We start from the raw sequence: 20,379 nt of genomic DNA, 5'->3' as shown, positions 1-20,379 counted from the left end.
TGATTAAGAAAATAATAATGCTCAAGAGAACTTGTTGATCTAAAAACTATTTGAACAATCTCTTATACTCAATGACGGACGGTGCTCAACCAGAGAACATAAAACATATGCCTTTATGTTCTCTGGCTCACGCTCATTTCACACTGAGAACTTTGAAGCATTCAATGAGAAAAGAAAATAGTTTGCTGATAATGGAGACGCTTTACTAAATAGTAGAAACGCATCTCATATCAGTATTGAATCGTCTGCGCTGGAGATTGCTCGTGAAATATGTGTATTAGTATTTTCAACATTTGTTAAAAAGTAAAATTGATATTAAATCATAGTAAAGTGAAAATGTTGCGTCAAATTACAGCTGCGCGCCATACCCAAACGTTCCTCCTTCAGCAGGTACATCGCAGAGGCTACCAAAGTGAGAAGGGTGTCTATGGTTACAGGCCGCTGCCAAAGCGCGTCTTTCGAGGTAATTACAAGCCAAACAATAGCTAAAATGATCAAACAAGAAAATGCATTAAATATGTTTTATAAATTCGACACAATATACGTAGTTCCTATTCTTTTATTCTGCGCAAGTAATCAGCTCATGCGGTTATAATTCTTCTAGTGATAAAATCTCTACATGATTGATAAGCCTCCAGTTGCTAATCTCGCTGTGTATTAATAGATGTGGTTCAGCAGATAAACATATATAATTCTATGTTTTGTGCACAAACAGTTGAAGTTCCTTTTTTGCTCAAACGCGATACCAAAGAATCTGTAAAAGCCAGTATATATTTTGTTATGGTATCAAGACCCCACGCATTTTTGTTGTTTTGTATTTATTCGCTTATCAAACTCGAATACACAATTTATGTGAGAGTTCTCTTTAATATTCTTTTAAGGTTGATAAGATTATCCAGCGCCCCCTATTCTCTTCTCTTAAATTAAGAACGCTGCATATACTCTCAAAACTAAACTCAGCATTTTCCAAAATTAGACAGTAAAATATATAAAAATTTAATATTTAATATAGATCAGACAATTTCCTTTACGCTCTTTTGAAGCCATTCAAGACAGATGTGTATACAGCAAACTATTAGGAAAAAGTACATAACTCAGTTCCTACTAATATAACCTATCCGAAAGCCGTAGAGAGATTTTTGTTGAATATTTTAGTCTCACATTGATAGCGGACACGGATTTCTGATAGACTTGAATGTAGTCAAAAGTAAAAACAGTAAGATGTTTGGAGAAGAGTAAGTTGGGATTGGGAACATAATTAACAAAAATTTAAATATAACTTAATTCTTTCCTAACAATTTGAAACCAACATAATAATTTAAAATTTGATTACATATGGTGTAATATTTTCCATCGATAGTGTCTGACGAAGTGCTGCAGTCGAGGAATGCCCAAGGCAATGTTTATCGTTGGATCGAGGCCTATCGCAAGCATGGCCACAAACTGGCAGCTATCAACCCTATCAGCATCAGAGACCAGCAGAGGTTGTTATCATAAGTACCCGAACATACACACTCTCTCATATCCTTTATATAGGTACAGAGACATATACATCCATATAATCCTCATTTGACATGACATTCTTCATTAACTTGGAACATAAACATTTATATATATATTACATCACATCCATAGCACCACCATCGATGAACTGAACCCTGAGTTCTATGGGCTTGCTCTAGATAACTCCGTACAGTCGCAAGGTTTAATAAATTTACCGCAAATGGTCACAGGGAACCCAGCAACCGTAATAGAATTGGCAACGTTGTTGAAGAACATTTACTGTGGCACATCGCTCAGTGCGGAATTCGACTACATTGAGGTAATATTTTCCGGCTGATACTCGCATATAAACGTATCTATTAGTTGCCTATTCAAAACTCTACTCGACCATTTACACATATTTTGACAACCCTTGCTAATTTATGGTAATTGTAATAGAACCTGGAGGAGCGCGAATGGCTATCGCGGCATTTTGAACAGCTCGCTTTAGGATATCAGCAGCAGCAACCGAGTTTCAGTTTCTCAGAGGATGCGCGTCGTCAGATTGCCGAACTGCTGGTTAAATCGCAAACGTGGGATAATTTTATGGCGATTCGATTTGCAAGTGTTAAACGTTATGGTGGAGAAGGTGCCGAAAGTCTACTGGCCTTCTATTGGCAATTATTGCGTAGCGCTGCACAAGGTATGTATGTTAAAATTAGAGCAAATGTGTTTCCAACGCCTCAAATATGTTCTGACCTTTCTCTACACACTTTACTCACCTTTGTTTTTACTATTAGCTGACATTGGGGATATTGTTGTGGCAATGCCGCATCGTGGACGTATGCCTCTCCAAACGACGATGTTGAATATGCGACCAGCAAAAATTTTCCACAAGCTCAGTGGCGAGTCGGAGTTTCCGGATGATGCACCGGCTATGTCTGATACTTTAAGTCATTTCCGTACGTCGTCTTTTGAGATACCGTTTTGAATTACTCAAATCCTAAAATTATTTTAACGCTAAACCTGTTGTTGTACTTGTTGTTTTCATACCTAGATACTTCCGAAGACCTGGAGGTGGAAGGCAAGAAGATACATATGAGTGTAATAAGAAACCCATCGCATTTGGAAGTGAGTGGAAATCCCCTAATTTTATCCTCGAAACTTTTAAATTTTTCTCTCTCACCTCCCCATTAGGCAGCAAACCCTGTGGCTATGGGCAAAACCCGCTCCAAACAACAAAATATTCGTGATGGTGCATTCAGTGATGATCATACAAAACCCTTTGGTACTACAGTACTCAATGTCCTCATTCATGGTGACGCCGCATTTGCTGGTCAAGGTGTTAATCAGGAATGTTTGAATATGGCCTATGTGCCACACTTTGAGGTGGGTGGCAGCATACATTTGATTGTGAACAATCAGATTGGCTTTACAACACCCGGCGACCGAGGTCGATCCACCGACTACGCTTCGGATTTGGCCAAAACCATTCAAGCTCCCGTTTTACATGTGAATGGTGACAATCCCGAAATAGTCGCTTTGGTTACACAATTGGCAATGGAATATCAAAGGGATTTCCGCAAAGATATATTCATTGATATGAATTGCTTTCGTCGTTGGGGACATAATGAAATGGACGATCCAACCTTTACGAATCCACAAGTTTACCAGATCATTCACAATCGCAAGTCGGTTTGTTAAAAGTACTCAAAATGTTAACACAATAATTCTACTAAGCACTATTCCGTTTCATATCATAGATCCGTACCTGATTTGTATGTGGAAAAATTAATAGAGGATGGAGTGCTCAACTCTGAACAGGCCAAATCGATGCGTTCTGATTACTGGAATTATTTAGATTCCGAATTGGCTATATCAGAAAGTTATAAGCCCGAGGCAAATTACTTTAAGAAACAATGGACTGGTTTAACAAGTGCAACAGATAAACTCACCATCTGGGACACGGGTCTTGACTATCAACTACTTAACTATATTGGCCATCAGAGTGTTTCTCACCCAAAAGATTTCGTAAGTTCCTTATTAAAATAATTAAAGTTTACTAAACTAAAAGTGCAACGTCATGTTTAAGAACGTTCATCCGCATCTGTTGAAAACCCATATTGAGGGCCGACGAAAGAAATTGGATAGCGGCGAAAAAATCGATTGGTCCACAGCGGAAGCCCTGGCGATCGGCAGCCTTATGTATCAAGGCCATCATGTACGCATTAGCGGGGAAGATGTTGGACGTGGAACCTTCTCTCATCGACATGTAATGCTGGTCGATCAAAAGACCAATGAAATGTTTATACCATTGAATAGCCTGAAAGGTGGTAACGGCGGCAAACTAGAAATTGCACACAGCATACTTTCCGAGGAGGCGGTGTTAGGCTATGAGTACGGAATGGCCATAGACGATCCGCAAAAGTTAATTATTTGGGAAGCTCAATTCGGCGATTTCGCGAACGGCGCACAAATAATGATCGACAATTATATAATAACAGGGGAGAGTAAGTTTGCATTGACTGCATAATAAATGTATGCCTAACACTGCGACGGCTCACTAACAGTTCTTGTTATGCACGTTGTAACTTTACAGCCAAGTGGATGGACTCAAATGGCTTGGTGATGTTGCTGCCACATGGCTACGATGGCGCCGCATCCGAGCATAGTTCCTGTCGCATTGAACGCTTTCTGCAGCTGTGTGACTCCAAAGAAACCGCACCCGATGGTGACAATGTAAATGTGAACGTTGTTAATCCCACCACTTCGGCTCAGTATTTCCATCTGTTACGCCGCCAATTGCTGCGCAATTTCCGCAAACCTCTCGTTGTGGTCGCCCCGAAAATAATGTTACGTCATCCGGCTGCCACATCAACATATATTGACTTCCAGCCGGGCACACACTTCCACAATGTGCTGGGTGAGTTATTCTTGCTTGCGGGACTTAGAAAACTTAATTAACAATATACTAGGCGATAATAAATAAATATTACTTTGGGTGGAGTTCAGATAATTCATTAGAGAACAATGTAGCACTACATTTTCACATTTGAATTGTATTCCTCAGGTGACCCAACTGTTGTTGCCGACCAAGTTCGTAAAGTCATAGTCTGTTCGGGCAAACATTTCTTTGTGCTAGATGAGGAGCGCCAAAAGAGAGGAATCACCGATACCGCCCTCATACGTCTCGAGTCATTATGCCCCTTTCCAGCCTATGAACTACAACAAGAGATAGCTAAATACGCACAGGCAACGAGTATGTAAACTCCCAACAAACAGCGACATTTTCACTCAATTACTTCCTATGTTCTATTTTCATGAGTACAGCGTTTGTTTGGAGTCAGGAAGAACACCGCAATATGGGCGCTTGGAGTTTTGTACGCCCACGTTTTGAGTATTTGATCGGCAAACAGGTACAAACACGCACATTTTCGCGAGATACACGAATTCGCCATAACGATTTTCTAACTACAATTACTGGTTAACTTCTTTCCAGCTAAAATACGTTGGCCGGTCTGAAGCAGCTACCACGGCAACTGGCATTGGCAAAGTGCATAAGCGAGAGGTGGAAGAAATTGTGACGAGCTCCTTTAACTAGCCTCTATGTATGTATCACACTGCCAGGGTTTTCAGATGGCAATGTCTGATAACTGAAATCGATTATTGCATTTAAAAACAAAATTCTTATCATTTAATATAGACTTCTTTTACTTTAAAACTACTCTACTTATATCGTTCTATTTTATATTCTCACAACTTTTGGCTCAACTAACAGTGCCTTGTAATACCTAAAATCAAACAAAAGATATTTAATTCAGTCAGGGAGATGAGAGGAATTATTTTTCTGTAAGCTACTTCACTCACATTTGTATATTTAAACTTCCTGTTCACTTTATTACGAAAATAAAGGTGAATAAAATTGAGTGAGCATGCTTTTGTTTAGTGGCTGGGCAAGAGCTCAGCTCTTCTCATGTTGTTTACTTTAGTGTTTTTTTTTTGTAAGACACTTTCACGAAATTTATCACGAAAAAAGAAAAAACAAACATAGTTCTGTTTAAATATTTATTTTAAATACGAAAACATTTAGAAATAATGATTTTAAAATTATTTAAGCAATAGCATGAACTGAGGCGATAAAAACAGGGAAGCTTAGGTACGTTAAAAACAACTTGCAAAACTTATTCCATTAGAGCTGAGAGTAAATTTCGATTCAATTATACTATACATGTATATGAGTGCATTACTTATGCTTAAGTGCCTTAAATTTTCATAATCGCAATTTTTTCTTAACCAAAATAATAGACAAAAAATTATTTAAAAAAATGGTGAAACTAAAATATGCTCATAATAATTACAAATTTTTAAGTTAATCCAGCACATTCAATTATCGGTTAAACTACAAAAACTCTACGAATCCAATTTCAGCTGAGGTCCGGGAATTGTACTTTATTTTGGGTTTCATCGGGTAGCACACTTGTTCTCCATACTTTCCATCCTCTTTACGCTTCAACTCTTTTTACTTTGATATCTCTTTACTGCTCTTTAAAGCGGATTGTCTCCGTATACCTTCTCTAAGGTTTTGTAAAAATCTGCCGACACTTTGAATGCGCATCTCAACAGTCACATCCAGAAAACGATCATTAGTAAGGCTGTGATTAGCAGAATGAACGTTTCACGACAACCTGCATTGTCCCATCCGCATTCCAAATCGAATTTCAGTGCCTGAAAATAGCGAAATGATTTATAAACATTACTAATACTAAGTACTCGCTGATATTATTTAGAGTTAACTCGATTCTATCAGAGCAAGATTACACCACCTTACTATAAATGAACCGTACGTTAATATCATTACACGTTTTGTTGTCAATTAATAGGTGTTCCGACAAACGAAACATTTATACCATGGTAGTTTACTCTCCTAACGGTCTTTCTACGGTCATATATAGCTACCCCAGAAATATAGCTTTTCTAGAAAAAAAGTACAGTATTATTTGTGTTAGATTGTGACCTAAAATGAAAGACAAAGCTTCGAAAATGGGCACAAGAAGTGTCTCAAGAATATTTTTATACTCTTGCAGCATGTTTCTCCAGAGTATAATAATTCGCCTAACGGTTGTGCGTATCACCTAAAATTAATCGAGAAAGGTATGGATGGGTATATAAAAGATCAGGATGACAAGCGGAGTTGAAATCCGGTTGGCTGTCCGTCGTTTCGACTGTCCGTGCACGCTGCAACTTGACTAAAAATTGAGATATTGTAATTAAGCTTGGTCCACGTGTTCTTTCAAAAAAATCTAAAGACAAGTTCAAAGTGGGCGTAATCGGACCATGTCACGCCTACAAAACGTCATTAATCGAAAACCTATAAATTGCCATAACTAAGCCGAAAATTAAAATACAAAAATGTTATTTGTTACAACGAATCGCATTAATAAAGGACACCTGTGGCTTGAAAATTTAAAAAAGTGGGCCTGGTCCCACCCCCTAATAGTTTTCATGTATATTTCTCCCAAGCCAGTGAAGCTATATCATCCAAATTATTAGAAGTCAAATAATTTCGACAGCTCATGCGACTGCGTGATAGGTGAAATCGGATGATAACCACACCCACTTCCCATATAAAATCTTTTTTTAAATACTAAATGTACTATAAATCATTAACTAAAGTAGCCCCCAGGATGATTACTCCCAGTGTCAAACGTGGACAATGAGCGTGACACCGCCCACCTTTGAGTTTACCATTTTCAACCAAATATTGGTAAACAGGATTACTTTCAAATTCAATTAACAGTGCGAAGATGGCCGAAATCGGTTAAAACCCACGCCTACTTCAAATTCCATTTGATTCATTCACTTTCTAGTATACAAATTAAAAACCAATCATTTTATCTGGATAAAACTTTATACCAATATTGCCTTTGAAATGTTCCATCTTATGACTGAAAATGATCCGAATCGAACTATAACTATTCACGCCCCGGAGATGTAGACCCCACAGCCTATGGCTGACATTTTGCCGAAAATATCGGTCAATACGTGAGATCGGTCAATGTAATTAAAATTAGGAGAGAATCCTTTCCTGAGTTTAGGTCAAAAATAGAATCGGGTCAGTATTTCACTTAGCTACCTAATTTCAAAACTTTCAAAATTTTCAAACTTTCTGCTGACTTTATACCCCATATATCGACCAATATGTGAATTATCATAATTAAATTTAATCCCTACAATAAGTACAAGTTAATACTACACCTATCCCCCTATTAAAAGATTTTCAATCAACCGGTTAGCCTTATACCGATCTTCTGGTTGACGTTTTGCACATACAATAAACTCAATATATTAAATTTAGCCTCTTCCGTTGAGTTTAGGTCATATATCTCTCATTTGAGAATGATTTTAATATAATTTTCGCTGACGAGAAGTAAAATATAGGTATTAAACTAAATGACCTGTAATATAACTTTATATTTACCCAATTTGATGCGAATTCATTCACGATTTCGTCGAATTTATTATATTGAATTCTTTCTCAACTTTTTTTTATTATAAAGTTATGCCAACATCTGAAGGTATTTCCACCCGAAGTTAGTTTTTCCTTACTAGTTCAATATACAGACTTTTAAATGTACAACGCTACAAAAAATATTGAGGCCAAAGACTGCTAGGACAAAATTTATAATATCGGATTATAGGAATAACATTCTGACTAATATAGTATTCTTCGATCGCAAAAAATATGTAACACTTATTAAAGATAAGATAAATCAGTCAACAACCACCCAGCTACGGTCCCTATATCGAATCTCGGATAACACAATTCAATGAATCTTCTTACTATTTGGGCACCCACTATATATGGTTGAAAAGCTAATAAACCTGAGCATCCGCATCCGAACAAACTACTTTCATTCATTGACTTAAATTCTTACCTCCATCAACTGCTGTCCGCCTTTGTTATCACATCGGGTCTCACGCAGATCATCGTCGTGATCGTCGCAATTATGTCGGCCATACACTTGGCAAGGGGAATTCATGAAAGTTCTGAACACAGCATCGGTCCAGGTTTGTGATGAGCAAATGTACTGTCTTCGTTTGCGCTGCCAAAACTCTACCCAACTGAAAGGCAAAGTATAAACGAAAAAATTATTAAAAGCTATAGAATATGCATATGTACAAGTATGTTGAATTAACGGATTGTGGCTACGAACCCCAAATCACAATCGCAGTTCAAATCGGAATCGGACATTTTAAGTTCGGTGAGAAAAACGCTGTTCGGCAGGAAAGGTACATTCCCTGTATTGGGATTTGGTACCTTTTTCAACATACGATTGTTGTAGCGTATATCCAACGATATATTGCGGACCCGTCCCATATGTTTGAAGAAATTGGTCGGTATCTCCTTCAGAGTAGTGTTAAATAGTTGCATATATATGTAAGGCGACCTCATGCCCTGAAAAGGAGAAAATTTAGCAACTCCTGTTGAGTGTCAGCTTCAGCCAAAGAATGTATTAAAAGGGCGATACCACTCGGAACCAAGAGTTCAAATGCATACATGGCAAAATGTATTATAGAAAACAAAAATTAAATTTTATATACCCTAGTATCCTAAAGGGACGTTTTTATACAAAAGTACTCTTTAAGATTCTCAGAACTAACCTTCAAAATGCGTTCATTGAGGCTACTAAACTGCGGACCACTGAAAGTTATATTCGTCAACTTCGCTGGTAGATGACCCTCCATTTCACGCGCCAAATCAGTGGGTTGACCCATCTGCACCTGCTGAATGTCCTGATTCGGTCCCGAGCCCTTCTTTATGATTCGAGTGAACGGTTGCGGTGCTTCAATCCAAAGTTCGCGTACATTATGATGGTGCCGCAACAAATGAGGTATATTGAAGTGTTCCAAATGCGAGTATGCGGTAAGTTTGAGCGAGCGCAGATGTGGCAATGAGTCTAAGCAACCATATTCGAAGTAATGCAAACGAAAATTGGAGATGTCCAACATTTCCAAATCCTCATTGACACCGTCGAAACTATTATTATTAAGCGAGGTGATTGGATTGCCCGAGAGCATCAATTTCCTGTGAACGTTCATTCAAAAAACAAGAGTAAAAGTACAGTTTAATTGACTTAAGGACTTAAGGACTTAAGACAAACCTTAAATGTGGCAGTGATTGTGTCATTAGCGGTACATTAGTCAAGTCATTATTGGACAAATCTAGCATACGCAAATTACTCATGTTGAAGGCCAATTCTTGCGGAATCGACGGCAGTTCGTTATAACCCAAGCGCAATTCACGCAAGTACTTTAAGCGTATCTCCGGAATAGTGCTCAAAGAAACATTCTCCATTCCTAGTTTAATGAGCGAGTTCTCCAGACCCATGAACGACTTGTCCATCACTTTGAGATCACGGTTGTGTGAGAGGTCGAGCGCAGCGAGTCGAGGCATTGTGGCGAAAACTGCGTCGTCTATCCGCAGCAAGTAATTGTAAGATATGTCCAAGAAGCGCAGAGACTGTAAAATGATTAGAATACATTAAAGAAATTCACCACAACTACTAAGCACATCGCATCTCCCATAAGTTATACAAACCCTGAACTTATTGGATAAGTCCATGCTGTGTATAGTTGAAATGAAGTTATTGGATAAGTGCAGCTCACAAAGCGTTAAAGCGGCCAAGCTGGACAGGGATGATGAGGGTATTTTGAGCAGCATATTGTGCGAAACGTCCATTCTGTCAGGAAATGGAAAATACAGTTAAAGTCCTGTAAAAGTTGTATGCAATGTATTCTATTTTTACTTTTCCATGCCGCCGTTATAGAAAAGATTGTCAGGCAGACCTCGTAAATGGTTATGTGACAGATCGATAACACGCAAGGCGTAGATGGGTTTAAAAATGTCCTGGGGTATGTCCGTTAAGTAATTATGATCCAGATATATTAACTAATTAAGAAAGGGAAAAGATTTAGTTTCTAAAAATATATATTCCTCATTCCACGCACCTGTAGCTGCTTGGTATTCTTAAACGCATCGAAATCCAGCTCGCGTATACTATTATAAGACAGGTCCAACCATTGCAGGTGCGGCATATTACCGAACACATCTCGCGTTGCATTCTATTGATTTGTTAAAGACATTATAAGCCGATTTTTATGTTTTTTGGACACTTACCATCAGTGAGTTATAGCCCATGTATAGGTGGGTCAATGAAATCTCCGCTGGCCGGAAGTAGCCTGGATGTATCAGAGATATGTTGTTGTGTGACAAGTCCAACAACTTTATATTTGAATGATGCATTGAACCTGGAGACAAAGCTGGAGATTAAAGTGTATTCAAAATCCGAACTAGGGTTCTTACCGTGATCAGCCCGCCCTGCCCACGAACTATTATACATTAGCATTTTGATTTGATTGTGGCTCACATTTACATTTAGAGTGGATAAGGTGCCCACCTAGAAGTTAATTCCATTCGTTTTTATATGGGTATATCTTTTCCAAAGCGATGGGTCACTTACTTGGTCAAAATAGTCGAAGTTGAAATTCGGTAAGTTATTGAAAGCCATATCGAGAATTTCCAATTTGGGTAAGTTCTGTTTTATTAAATATAGTAACCGTTAATAAGCAATCAGACAGATTTTCTAACAATAAAGAAACGCCTAGCAATCTAGATATGTGGAGTAGGTTTCCACATCTCTACACACAACCAAATATGGATGCAACGAAACTACTTAAGACAGGATTGACTGATTTCGAAGAATTCGATTATTCGTGGAAATACTCATTACGTTTTTCTTTTTTTAGATAGGGGTTCGTAGTGATTACACACTCCGAGATTATCTTATTAAAAATAAAATTAGCTAATTTTCAGCTTTCTCTAGCGGGTCAAAACTTAAAAAGGAAATAACTTCCAAATAATTTCATTAATATTACTACGAATATAGTACTGCTGTAAATATATGTATGGACCAGTTTTTATTAATATTTTATACCTGGAACGATTCATCAGCTAAATTATTTAGTTTATTGCCGCGCAAACTGAGGTGTTCCAGCTCATCCAAATTCATAAAGGCTCTTCGTTCGACACGTTCAATCTTATTGTCGTCCAAATGTAATTTCCTCAAAGCCTGTGCGAATACTCATATGTACATCGTAAAGATTCAAACAAGCAGTCAACAAAAAGCTGCACTTACCTCCAGGTCGAAGAATGTATGTTGCGACACTTGCGTTAGGTGATTGAAGCGTAGCGATATCTCCTCCAATTTGGAATGGATGTCACCCTGTCAAATGAAAGAACATATATATCCACAATGCATTTGGTCTCTAGATGATCAATTCTCAGATGTTTACTTGGAAAGTGCCCTTCATGACCTGCTCGATTCGATTGTCGTGCAGTTCCAGCAGCCGTAGATTTTTCAAGAAGTGGAAACTGGTATCGCTCATGCTGGTGATTTTGTTGTTACTAAAGTCCAGTTCTTGCAGAGAGGTCAAATGCCGCAACGGATCGGCCGGCAGTGCCGTGCCCGTGAAGCCATGCGAGATTTTTAACGATATCAGTGAGTGGCCAATCTAGGGAATCAAAACAAACGTTGTATGTGTTCACATAACATATTGAAGAACAAATCACAATTATCCGAAATGCACAATAACAACGGCTCACCTCGTGAAACGCGTCGTTTTCTATTGTTTGTATACCATTCTCGCTGAAGTCCAAATGCTTAAGGCCTCGTACATGTTTGAAGGCATGTGATTGTATGGTCGCCAGTGTGGCGCGAGTGATTTGTAAATCCTCTAGCTCTACACCGAAATCCTTGAAGTCGTCCGGACCTATTGTTGTGGCACTACCCATGCGCGACATTGACAGCGAACGCATATTCCGCATTCTGGTCATACTTTTTGCAAATAAATACATATGTTTTGGCTGCGAAGCAATGTCAAATACGAAACTTACTTGCGTAGAGTCTGAAGATTTGTTGGGTCGTTCTTGTCCCCGCTTAAATCCAATTTGAGTAGGGTGTACTGCATGGCGTTGAAAGTCTCCAGCGGCTGGTCGATCTTGATCTTGTTGTCCCGCAAGCTAATAACTCTGCATTACGGTATATATGTATGTATATGTAAATATGAAAGAGGCATTAACTATTTACTGCAAATACTTATTTGCAAATTGGGAAATTCACTAAGCTCTCGCATTGTTTGCACGCGTTTGTCAGTTAGTGTGCAGCCATTTTAAAAATGGTCAAAAAGGTCACTTAGTAATCGGCAATACCGGTGGCTGAGTACCTAACGGTATATGGTAATTACCATGCCAATATATTTAAGTGCTCCGTATAACAGTCAGCAGAAGCCATATTGTTTACTTTTAACAAGGTGCAAATATTTCCCCCAATTCGGTCGTCTGCAAGCGTTTCTTGCCTAGTTTTATTTTTCACTGCGGTTGGTTGAACCATTTATAAGTTGAAGCATTTTTTTTTTGGTTTGCGTCAACATATTGCGGCAATCGGATTAGAATGACAGTGAATGCAACGCGGCGCCGTCATCTGTTTCGCCTTAGTAGACTACGCTCACAATACTCAAGCGCACACACGAGCTGTTGTACCACTTTTAGCCTCCACATACCGACGCGAGAGCTCATGGAATACATCAATGCTACTAATATGCCCACTCATATGCGTATGTACTAGCAAATATGTAAACTATATATGTGTACCTATGGTTTTGTATGACGTATTAACCTCAGGAAAGTATTTTAAGCTTTGCTTTCAAAAATAAGTAGTTTGCTACCGCAACCCTTAATGGGTAACCGGACATTACCTCGTACTCACCTTAACACATCGAAATTGTTAAATAGTTTGTGATGTAAGTGCGTTAAGTTGTTGCCCGACAGATCCAGGATCTGCAAACTGTTGACTAAGCTGTCGAAAGCCAGCGGCGATACGTTAGTCAGGCCGCAGTAACGCATATATATCTCTCTTATTTTGGCCGGTTTGAAGGCGTCCTCCTAGGCGTACCATATGAAGAAGTAGAATCAATTTTATGCAGATATTATTTTGATTCCAGCTAATCACTCACCCTAAGAGTGTGTATGGGATTACCATCGAAGAATGTCCTGTTCACAATATCGAAGTTCTTGAAAGAATTTGGTGGCAACATATCAATGTTATTGTATTCTAAATGCAAATTGTCCAAATTAAGCTTTGTGGCGGATTTTATGTCGTATGTATCGTTGCCACCCAAGGACCATATCACATTATGGGATATGTCCAGAGTACGCAAACTTTTCAAAGGTCCAAGCGCATCGTATGGTATCTCTGAAAGAATATTGTCGGTCAGTAAAAGCTTGGTCAATCGCGGCATTCCATCCACAAAGACATTAGGATCAATTTCAAACAAATTGTTGCCACTCAAATCCAATGTTTCCAATATAAGTAAGCCCGAGAAGCTATGCGCCATCAGCATAGATATACAATTATCTCGTAAAATCAACCATTGCAAAGAGTCCTCAAGGCCACGAAAAGAGTCGTGCTGCACATGGGTGATATGGTTGTTTCCCAAATCAAGGTGGCGCAACTTCTGAAGATGCCGAATAGATTTGGAAGGTATCTCAACGAGATCATTTTGGGGTAGCAATAGCTCCCAAAGTGACCGTTCTAAACCGGTGAAGGCATCGTCGGGTATTTCCGTCAAATGATTGCCACTTATTTTCAAACGATACATGCCTGAGAAATTCGGAAAGAAAATTTAATTACAAAGTAATGTGATTATGTACATTTAAATCTCATCGATAAAGATTTCCTAACCTGTCGATTGCAAGAAATATGATTCTATTTCCCGCAAACCGGTGTTTTCCATGTGTAGCGAAAAGACCTTATATACATATAATAGAATTTGAATGTAAAACAATAAAACCGTTATCGCAAGTGTGAAAAATTCTTCCAATAAAAAAGTTCTTGTTTCCTATGATTTTTCGATCCTTACCTTCGATTCGTTCACCATTCTAGGTAACGCCGGAAATGGCACGTCTTTACAGTGAACTATACCTAGATCCGGCGCCGATTTCGAACACGTGCAAAGTGCGTTTTGTGTGCATGGTGGATTGCGTGAATCGTCCATTTCGTACATATGCATCGAGGCGCGCGCCAAGGACATCCATATCATTATCATAAGTGTTATGATGAGGAAGGCATAGCCGAATTTGAAGAAGAACTCCAATCCCTAACAATAATAACCGAAAACGATATTAGAACTACTATATATTTTCTATACTTATTGTGAGTGCATATCACATATCGGATTCTTATTATTGTTGTAGCGGCAGTAACCAAAGCTCTTATATAATCTTGGTTTATTAGTCTTGTAAATAAATACAAATTTCACATCGAGTCCTTGTTTTCGAATAAAGCATCAACTAAAAAAAAAAAACAAATATTCGACTGGAAGAACAAAAGTTACATTGTAGACAAAGTTTACGATTTTCTCACGACCAACCTACTTCTGGCACAAACACTTTCCTTTGATAACTCTTTAAGTTCGCCAGTTAATACACATTTTTACAAAGGCAATATAAAAACCTTATATGGGCATTCCATGTAATTTATTTAAACTAAGTACTAAACTCCGTTATATCGTAAATTTTTACAGCACGACCATTAAGCACTGAAAAAAATATACATATGTACAAGTATATACATATTTTTTCATTTTCTTATATCCTGATATGTCCTGTCTGCATTGCTTTTCCCTAATGTACGGGATACGCTCAATCCTATGGATATATCCTCCTTCGTGTGGATGTGCATACATTAGCTGCACCGAAGCCGTAAGAGTGCCGCATTGGCGATTTATTTTTGCTTGCAAAATTCATATCTTTTTAAGCAAATTTGGCAGTTAAATTTTCACTTTATTAATGCACATTATCATATTAAATCACGTACCATTATCGGTGTTTGTATATTTTACACGTTGAGCAGCATTCGCATAAGTACTTATGTATTTAAAATGTTTATTGCTACCGGAGTAGATTAAAAAAACGTTCGCGAAGTCCGACCCACTTAAATTATTTCAATCTGTGCTTTTCGAATAAAACTATAAAACACAAACTGTTCTGTATTGTTGTTAAAAGCTATTAGGACAAGTTGTTAATGCTGATTGTAACGTCGTGTCTCCCCGATCAGATTTCTGATTTTGAAACAGGACACTTAAGGAATTTCCCTCACACGAATAAATATGTTTTGTAATAAAAATGTTATCTTGCAGTTGGCAAATGTGCACCGTTTGTTCAAAGTCTTCTGCTTTGTGCTGAAACACGTCCGGACCTCAGCACTTCAACTGTCGTTCTGATACTTGTTTGTTCTAAGGCACACTTCAAATACTTATGTAAAAGAAAGCAGCTTAACCTGCACACTAATTGGATTGAACCATATTGTGGCATATTGTTCGGATATTCTCAGCTATTACGTACGTTTTTAAACAACTGTTGGTGTGAATTCCACATTCGGCGCAATTTATATTTGCTTGCTTTGCTTTGTCCGCGTCAGATTTGGAAGCATCTGGATGCGTACAGCACTTAAAATACACTTTCGTTTAATACTCTTAATTATTTATTATTGCATTCCAAATCTATTTAGAATATGGTGACCACAACAAAGAGTCCAAGAAAGACAACCCACTGGAAGGATCATGATTATTCCATCGAAATTTGAAGTATCAAAGCTTTTTAAAAACCTAACGTTATAGGTGAAGGAACACTTTAAATGTGAGGTTATTTCTTTGGTAATTACTTAATATTTATTATCCATAGTATAGTGCAATTAATAACATAATCAATTATTATTTTATGATTCCATTTATTTTTAGTAAATATAATATTGAATTCAAGCACTCAACTATGTTTACTTCAATATCATAAAATAATTAAAATAATAAATTACTTTACTTAATGCAATGTTTTAATTTGACGGTATAGCCAGCTATAATACGTGTTCTCTTTAGATGCCTCCTTATCTGTAAAAAGAATCTTTAAAATCAATTAATACCCCAAGTAAACAGAAACTAACCATCGGATTGAAAATATTCTGAAATACCGGGAGGGCAAATGTTATTTATACTGTAGTAGAAAGTAGATTTTACTTCTCGAAATTTGTTTTCCGAGCGCATAGAGATGAGGCGCACATGCGGATCTTTGCTGTAAGCATTTTGGAAATTTTAATATCAATATATTCTTAATAATCACATATAGGAGCACACAAATTGACTCACCCTTCCAAATGTTCACGCACATCATGTGCAGATAGCGATATTTCTATTTCATCCACTAAATTTTCGTCAATGCTATCTAGAAAACGTGGGGGTTTGCTTAAAAGTTGCTCACATACCTCGCTATATACTAAAGAAAAAATGATACAAAGAAAATAACAAAACGACAAGATATATTGATAGCCCTCTGCTGATATCGCTTACCGTTGGTCAAATTCAGATTGATATCTATCATAAGCAAATGTTCCAAAGCACAATGCACTTGTAATAGCTTGGCCAGACGCTCAGACACCTCTATTTCATCAAAACTGCTATTCTTAAACCCTATTGTTTCTTCATGTTCGAATTTATTATCTCTCTTTGTTTTATTATGCAATAATGTTTTGCGCATCGCCACCGGGTCTGGACGCACAGCATTGCGCAGTGACTTGCGCACATCTGGCATTGAAATTTTCTCATTGTTATGTTGCGAATCAAAAAGACTGTAAAATATATATTTTTTAATAACATATATTATACATAAAGCTACCAACGTAGATAGCTTCACCTTTTGCTTTTCAAATCGTTTGAACTACATATTTTACTTTCATCAAATATGAGTTCATAGTCTTTGTACAGTTTTTCCAATCCGATTTCTAATAGCAATTCCAAAGGTTCGGTGCCCGTGAGACATGGTATGGCCAAGCGTTTATTCGCAACCTCGGTAATGATTTCTGCCAGTCGATTCTTATTTGTTGGTGTATTCTAAGCAAGACGAAAGAAAAAATCGAAATGTGGTGGAAAACAAAGTTCTAAAAATACTTATTTACGATAAGTTGCATTTTTTCCATTTTTTCAAACTTTTAAGGGATTAGCATTTTTACCTTGTTAATAAACTAATAGCTTGACAGATGCTAGTCAAATGTGTATTATTGAATAATATGTTATTATGGCACTTACCACAATATTGCAGTGAGCTGCACACTTAAATAGAATCGTAAATGCCATTTTCAGATCTTTATATGAAGAGCAACCTAAAAAATAACTAAATATATATATGTATACCATTAATGCACTAATTGTTTTAGCTTACGTCTCAAAATTTCCCACAATTTATCTGTAAGGTCTGTAAGTTGTCGGAACTTTATGCGTTGTACAACAGATTCTATATCGCACTTGATACCACTCTCTGCATTGTGCATATCTCCTAAACCAGCAATTTCAGTAAATGCTCTGCTAATACTTTCTCGCAGTTCCCTTAAATCTATCCCGCTTCGAAAATTTTAAAATCAATTATCAACATTTCTAATACAAGGATATAGCTCACTCACCAGCCACAGCGGTAAACAAGAACTTCATTTCCTCCTTCAGCATCACATTTATCCAAACTCTTGTACGCTATTATATCATTTTTAATTACAGTCAATATCCGCAATTGATTCATGAAATCTTCTGTTAACTCATTACAAGCATCTAGTCGAAAAGCTTGTCGCAAAGTGACTTCACATGACGTTAAATCATTTAGAGAAGGTAAAGCTGCAGTGGAGGACCAACAACACCTCACAGAAATGTTGGACTTTATTTGATAAATGTTCTCAATGTAGGTTTCCACTTGACCAGTAGAAATTCCAATATTAAGCGACATATGTTGCTGCATTATAGATTCTATTTTTACTTCATTCATTTGTATCACTCCAGAAAAAGAAATTATGCCTCGGCTAAAATAACCGGAAACAAATTCATATTGCAAAAGTAGAGTTTTATCCGTATCAGCTCCATTACAAAGAATCCATATTGAACCTGTTGCATCAGGATCTACAAACTGAAAATTTTCTTTACACATTAAAGAACGAGCTTTTCCAATTGGAATCCCTTTTTGGCATTCCTCTTCAACTTTCCAAGAATTTCCTTGATCTATCTTTATATTTAATGAAATATCTTCTATGGCATCCACCACACAATCATCTTTCAATGGGCTGCCAGTTAGGTCCATATCTATTTTAACAGCGTCTTCTTTATTAATAAGTAATTTTCTTGGTGACGTGTAGATTTTGTCGCTTATACTACGATCCTAAAAAATAAATAAAATATCTTAGGATCCAACTAACGTGAATTTCTAGTTAGATGACAACCTCTTGATAAATGAAAACAACTTTGCCGCCACATCTATCCTGTCCAACAATTTTACATAAATATGTTGGAGGTTCGGAATATATTAGTGTATATGATTCACCATATCCACGTAATAGAAATGCGTAAACATTAGCCAAGTGAGTCGACATATTACCAAAATTGTATGACGTGAAACAAATAAATTCAAATAAATTTTAAAATGCAATAAAAAGTTTTCAAAAGTTCCAAACGAACAAGTCTGTAACAGGGTTGACTTTATTTACAAAAGACAAAGACGGTACAGGGTTGACTAGATTGTAAAGAAATAATAAAGGTGCCACAAATTTTAGAATCCTAAGACATATTCCCTGCAAGACGGGTAGCTGTTAGCAAACGTGTAAGCGGCTTGTTATTGTTCACTTTTGCATTCGTTAAAATATTTGTTACTTTCGTTCAGAGAGTGGGAAAAAAGTAACACATAGCTATTTGATGTTCAATGGTTATCTCACTCTAACCAATGGCAAATATCGCATGCTGCCTTGTTCTAACAGAATACATGCATTTGTTAGCAAATCTCTTCACAGTATGTTACGGGTAACAAATTCTTTTGTTAGCGCATTGCTTACCTATGTGTTATGGATAACAAAAAGTATTTGTTACCCGAATATCTGTTAGTGTTATTATTTTCGTTATCAGTTTGTTACCTATAACATATAAGTTACCCATTTGTTACTTCTAGCAAATTCAATTATTTTAAATAAAATTCAGTTTTTTATTATTTCGCTTTATTTAATAATAACATCAAAATAATCAAATATTTACTTAAACAAATAGCGAGCTCCACGTAATGCTCGTCCTCCAAGTCACCGGTGATGCGGCTAATTGAATGGTGCGTCTTTGTTATACGCATCCAAACGCTCCAAATGATTTCTGTAATATTAAAAATTTTAATTACACACACGACATTCAATTCACAATGCTTACCTTTTTCTCGTTGTTAATCTTTTTCGTTTACTCTATATAAAAGAAATTAATAACATATATAGTATAAATGTATATAAGAAATTAATTATAAAATATCAAATAATGAAATAACGAACTTACCTCTTTAAAAACCAAAATAAACTGCGCTTTTCGTTTTCTTGTTCTTGAAAAATTGGGCATTCGTCTCTCCTATTCTAGCAAGTTAATATTACAATATGTTTAGAATGTCTATAGTTTTTCTCTATCTTACTTACGTATTTTCCCATTCAACTGAAAATTCCAGAAAATGTAACAGTGTTAGTGAACAGCTGAAAATTTTTCATTGAGTTTGTGCAATCTGTTACCTCCGTCTTGCAGGGTTGTTTACTTATTTAGGAGAACTTGTGCCAGGCACCGACGAAATATTATCTTTTTAGAGGAAGAAAAATGTGATTAGTAATGTAAATATTAATATATGATTATTAATTTAAAAATAATATTATTTATCAATATTTCCTGCAATTGTTCTTTGTTCACTGTAATGGGTTAATTAAAATGCAACAATGCTAAGCTGTTTTGATAAATCGA

At 36.9% G+C, this 20,379-nt stretch overlaps 3 protein-coding genes across 4 annotated transcripts; 1 reads left to right on the top strand and 2 right to left on the bottom strand.

Moving 5' to 3' along the window:
* Window positions 1-269: 269 nt before the first annotated feature.
* On the top strand, window positions 270-5,408 carry LOC120766298 (probable 2-oxoglutarate dehydrogenase E1 component DHKTD1 homolog, mitochondrial). The gene is made up of 13 exons (XM_040091702.1): window positions 270-463; window positions 1,361-1,484; window positions 1,636-1,822; window positions 1,942-2,185; window positions 2,283-2,444; window positions 2,540-2,613; window positions 2,680-3,173; window positions 3,246-3,513; window positions 3,575-3,992; window positions 4,082-4,405; window positions 4,553-4,741; window positions 4,813-4,898; window positions 4,982-5,408. Exons 1-13 carry the CDS (start codon window positions 337-339, stop codon window positions 5,081-5,083), a joined length of 2,799 nt encoding a protein of 932 aa, XP_039947636.1. The 5' UTR covers window positions 270-336; the 3' UTR covers window positions 5,084-5,408.
* Window positions 5,409-5,533: 125 nt separating this feature from the next.
* Window positions 5,534-15,815, bottom strand: LOC120776164 (chaoptin). Of its 2 annotated transcripts, none has more exons than XM_040106774.1 (21): window positions 15,417-15,815; window positions 14,461-14,697; window positions 14,283-14,349; window positions 13,555-14,201; window positions 13,308-13,483; window positions 12,437-12,571; window positions 12,146-12,377; window positions 11,836-12,054; window positions 11,679-11,765; window positions 11,478-11,612; window positions 11,004-11,078; window positions 10,847-10,940; window positions 10,661-10,791; window positions 10,492-10,605; window positions 10,290-10,432; window positions 10,082-10,223; window positions 9,645-10,003; window positions 9,145-9,568; window positions 8,697-8,938; window positions 8,418-8,604; window positions 5,534-6,207 (listed from the first exon to the last, which is right to left on the bottom strand). In XM_040106774.1, exons 1-21 carry the CDS (start codon window positions 15,417-15,419, stop codon window positions 6,106-6,108), a joined length of 3,951 nt encoding a protein of 1,316 aa, XP_039962708.1. In that variant the 5' UTR covers window positions 15,420-15,815; the 3' UTR covers window positions 5,534-6,105. The 2 variants fall into 2 exon arrangements, with proteins under 2 accessions (XP_039962708.1, XP_039962717.1); XM_040106783.1 differs by having other exon boundaries at window positions 12,146-12,368.
* A 493-nt stretch (window positions 15,816-16,308) lies between these two features.
* LOC120766708 (protein zwilch) lies at window positions 16,309-19,065 on the bottom strand. Its single transcript, XM_040092355.1, has 9 exons — window positions 18,849-19,065; window positions 18,048-18,787; window positions 17,810-17,988; window positions 17,677-17,750; window positions 17,285-17,481; window positions 16,942-17,219; window positions 16,741-16,867; window positions 16,539-16,666; window positions 16,309-16,485 (listed from the first exon to the last, which is right to left on the bottom strand). The coding sequence occupies exons 1-9, from the start codon at window positions 18,996-18,998 to the stop codon at window positions 16,418-16,420; spliced, it is 1,941 nt and encodes a 646-aa protein (XP_039948289.1). The 5' UTR covers window positions 18,999-19,065; the 3' UTR covers window positions 16,309-16,417.
* Window positions 19,066-20,379: the final 1,314 nt, after the last annotated feature.

The sequence above is a fragment of the Bactrocera tryoni genome, chromosome 1, assembly GCF_016617805.1.
Source record: "Bactrocera tryoni isolate S06 chromosome 1, CSIRO_BtryS06_freeze2, whole genome shotgun sequence".
NCBI classification, from domain to species: Eukaryota; Metazoa; Arthropoda; class Insecta; order Diptera; family Tephritidae; genus Bactrocera; species Bactrocera tryoni.
Note: the sequence above shows the minus strand (reverse complement) of the source record. Positions and strands in the feature narration are given on the sequence as shown.

What these genes read in the sequence shown, in the direction of transcription:
- LOC120766298 (XM_040091702.1), top strand. Translation starts at nt 337, where the DNA reads ATGTTGCGTCAAATTACAGCTGCGCGCCATACCCAAACGTTCCTCCTT. An exon ending in CGGAATTCGACTACATTGAG is followed by an intron (nt 1,823 to 1,941) that starts GTAATATTTTCC and finishes TAATTGTAATAG; the next exon opens with AACCTGGAGGAGCGCGAATG. An exon ending in CAGATCATTCACAATCGCAA is followed by an intron (nt 3,174 to 3,245) that starts GTCGGTTTGTTA and finishes TTCATATCATAG; the next exon opens with ATCCGTACCTGATTTGTATG.
- LOC120776164 (XM_040106774.1), bottom strand. An exon ending in TATAACGGCGGCATGGAAAA is followed by an intron (nt 10,224 to 10,289) that starts GTAAAAATAGAA and finishes ATTTCCTGACAG; the next exon opens with AATGGACGTTTCGCACAATA. An exon ending in TCAATGAACGCATTTTGAAG is followed by an intron (nt 8,939 to 9,144) that starts GTTAGTTCTGAG and finishes TCTCCTTTTCAG; the next exon opens with GGCATGAGGTCGCCTTACAT.
- LOC120766708 (XM_040092355.1), bottom strand. Translation starts at nt 18,998, where the DNA reads ATGTCGACTCACTTGGCTAATGTTTACGCATTTCTATTACGTGGATAT. An exon ending in ATTGTGGGAAATTTTGAGAC is followed by an intron (nt 17,751 to 17,809) that starts GTAAGCTAAAAC and finishes GTTATTTTTTAG; the next exon opens with GTTGCTCTTCATATAAAGAT. An exon ending in CAATCTGAATTTGACCAACG is followed by an intron (nt 16,868 to 16,941) that starts GTAAGCGATATC and finishes TTTTTTCTTTAG; the next exon opens with TATATAGCGAGGTATGTGAG.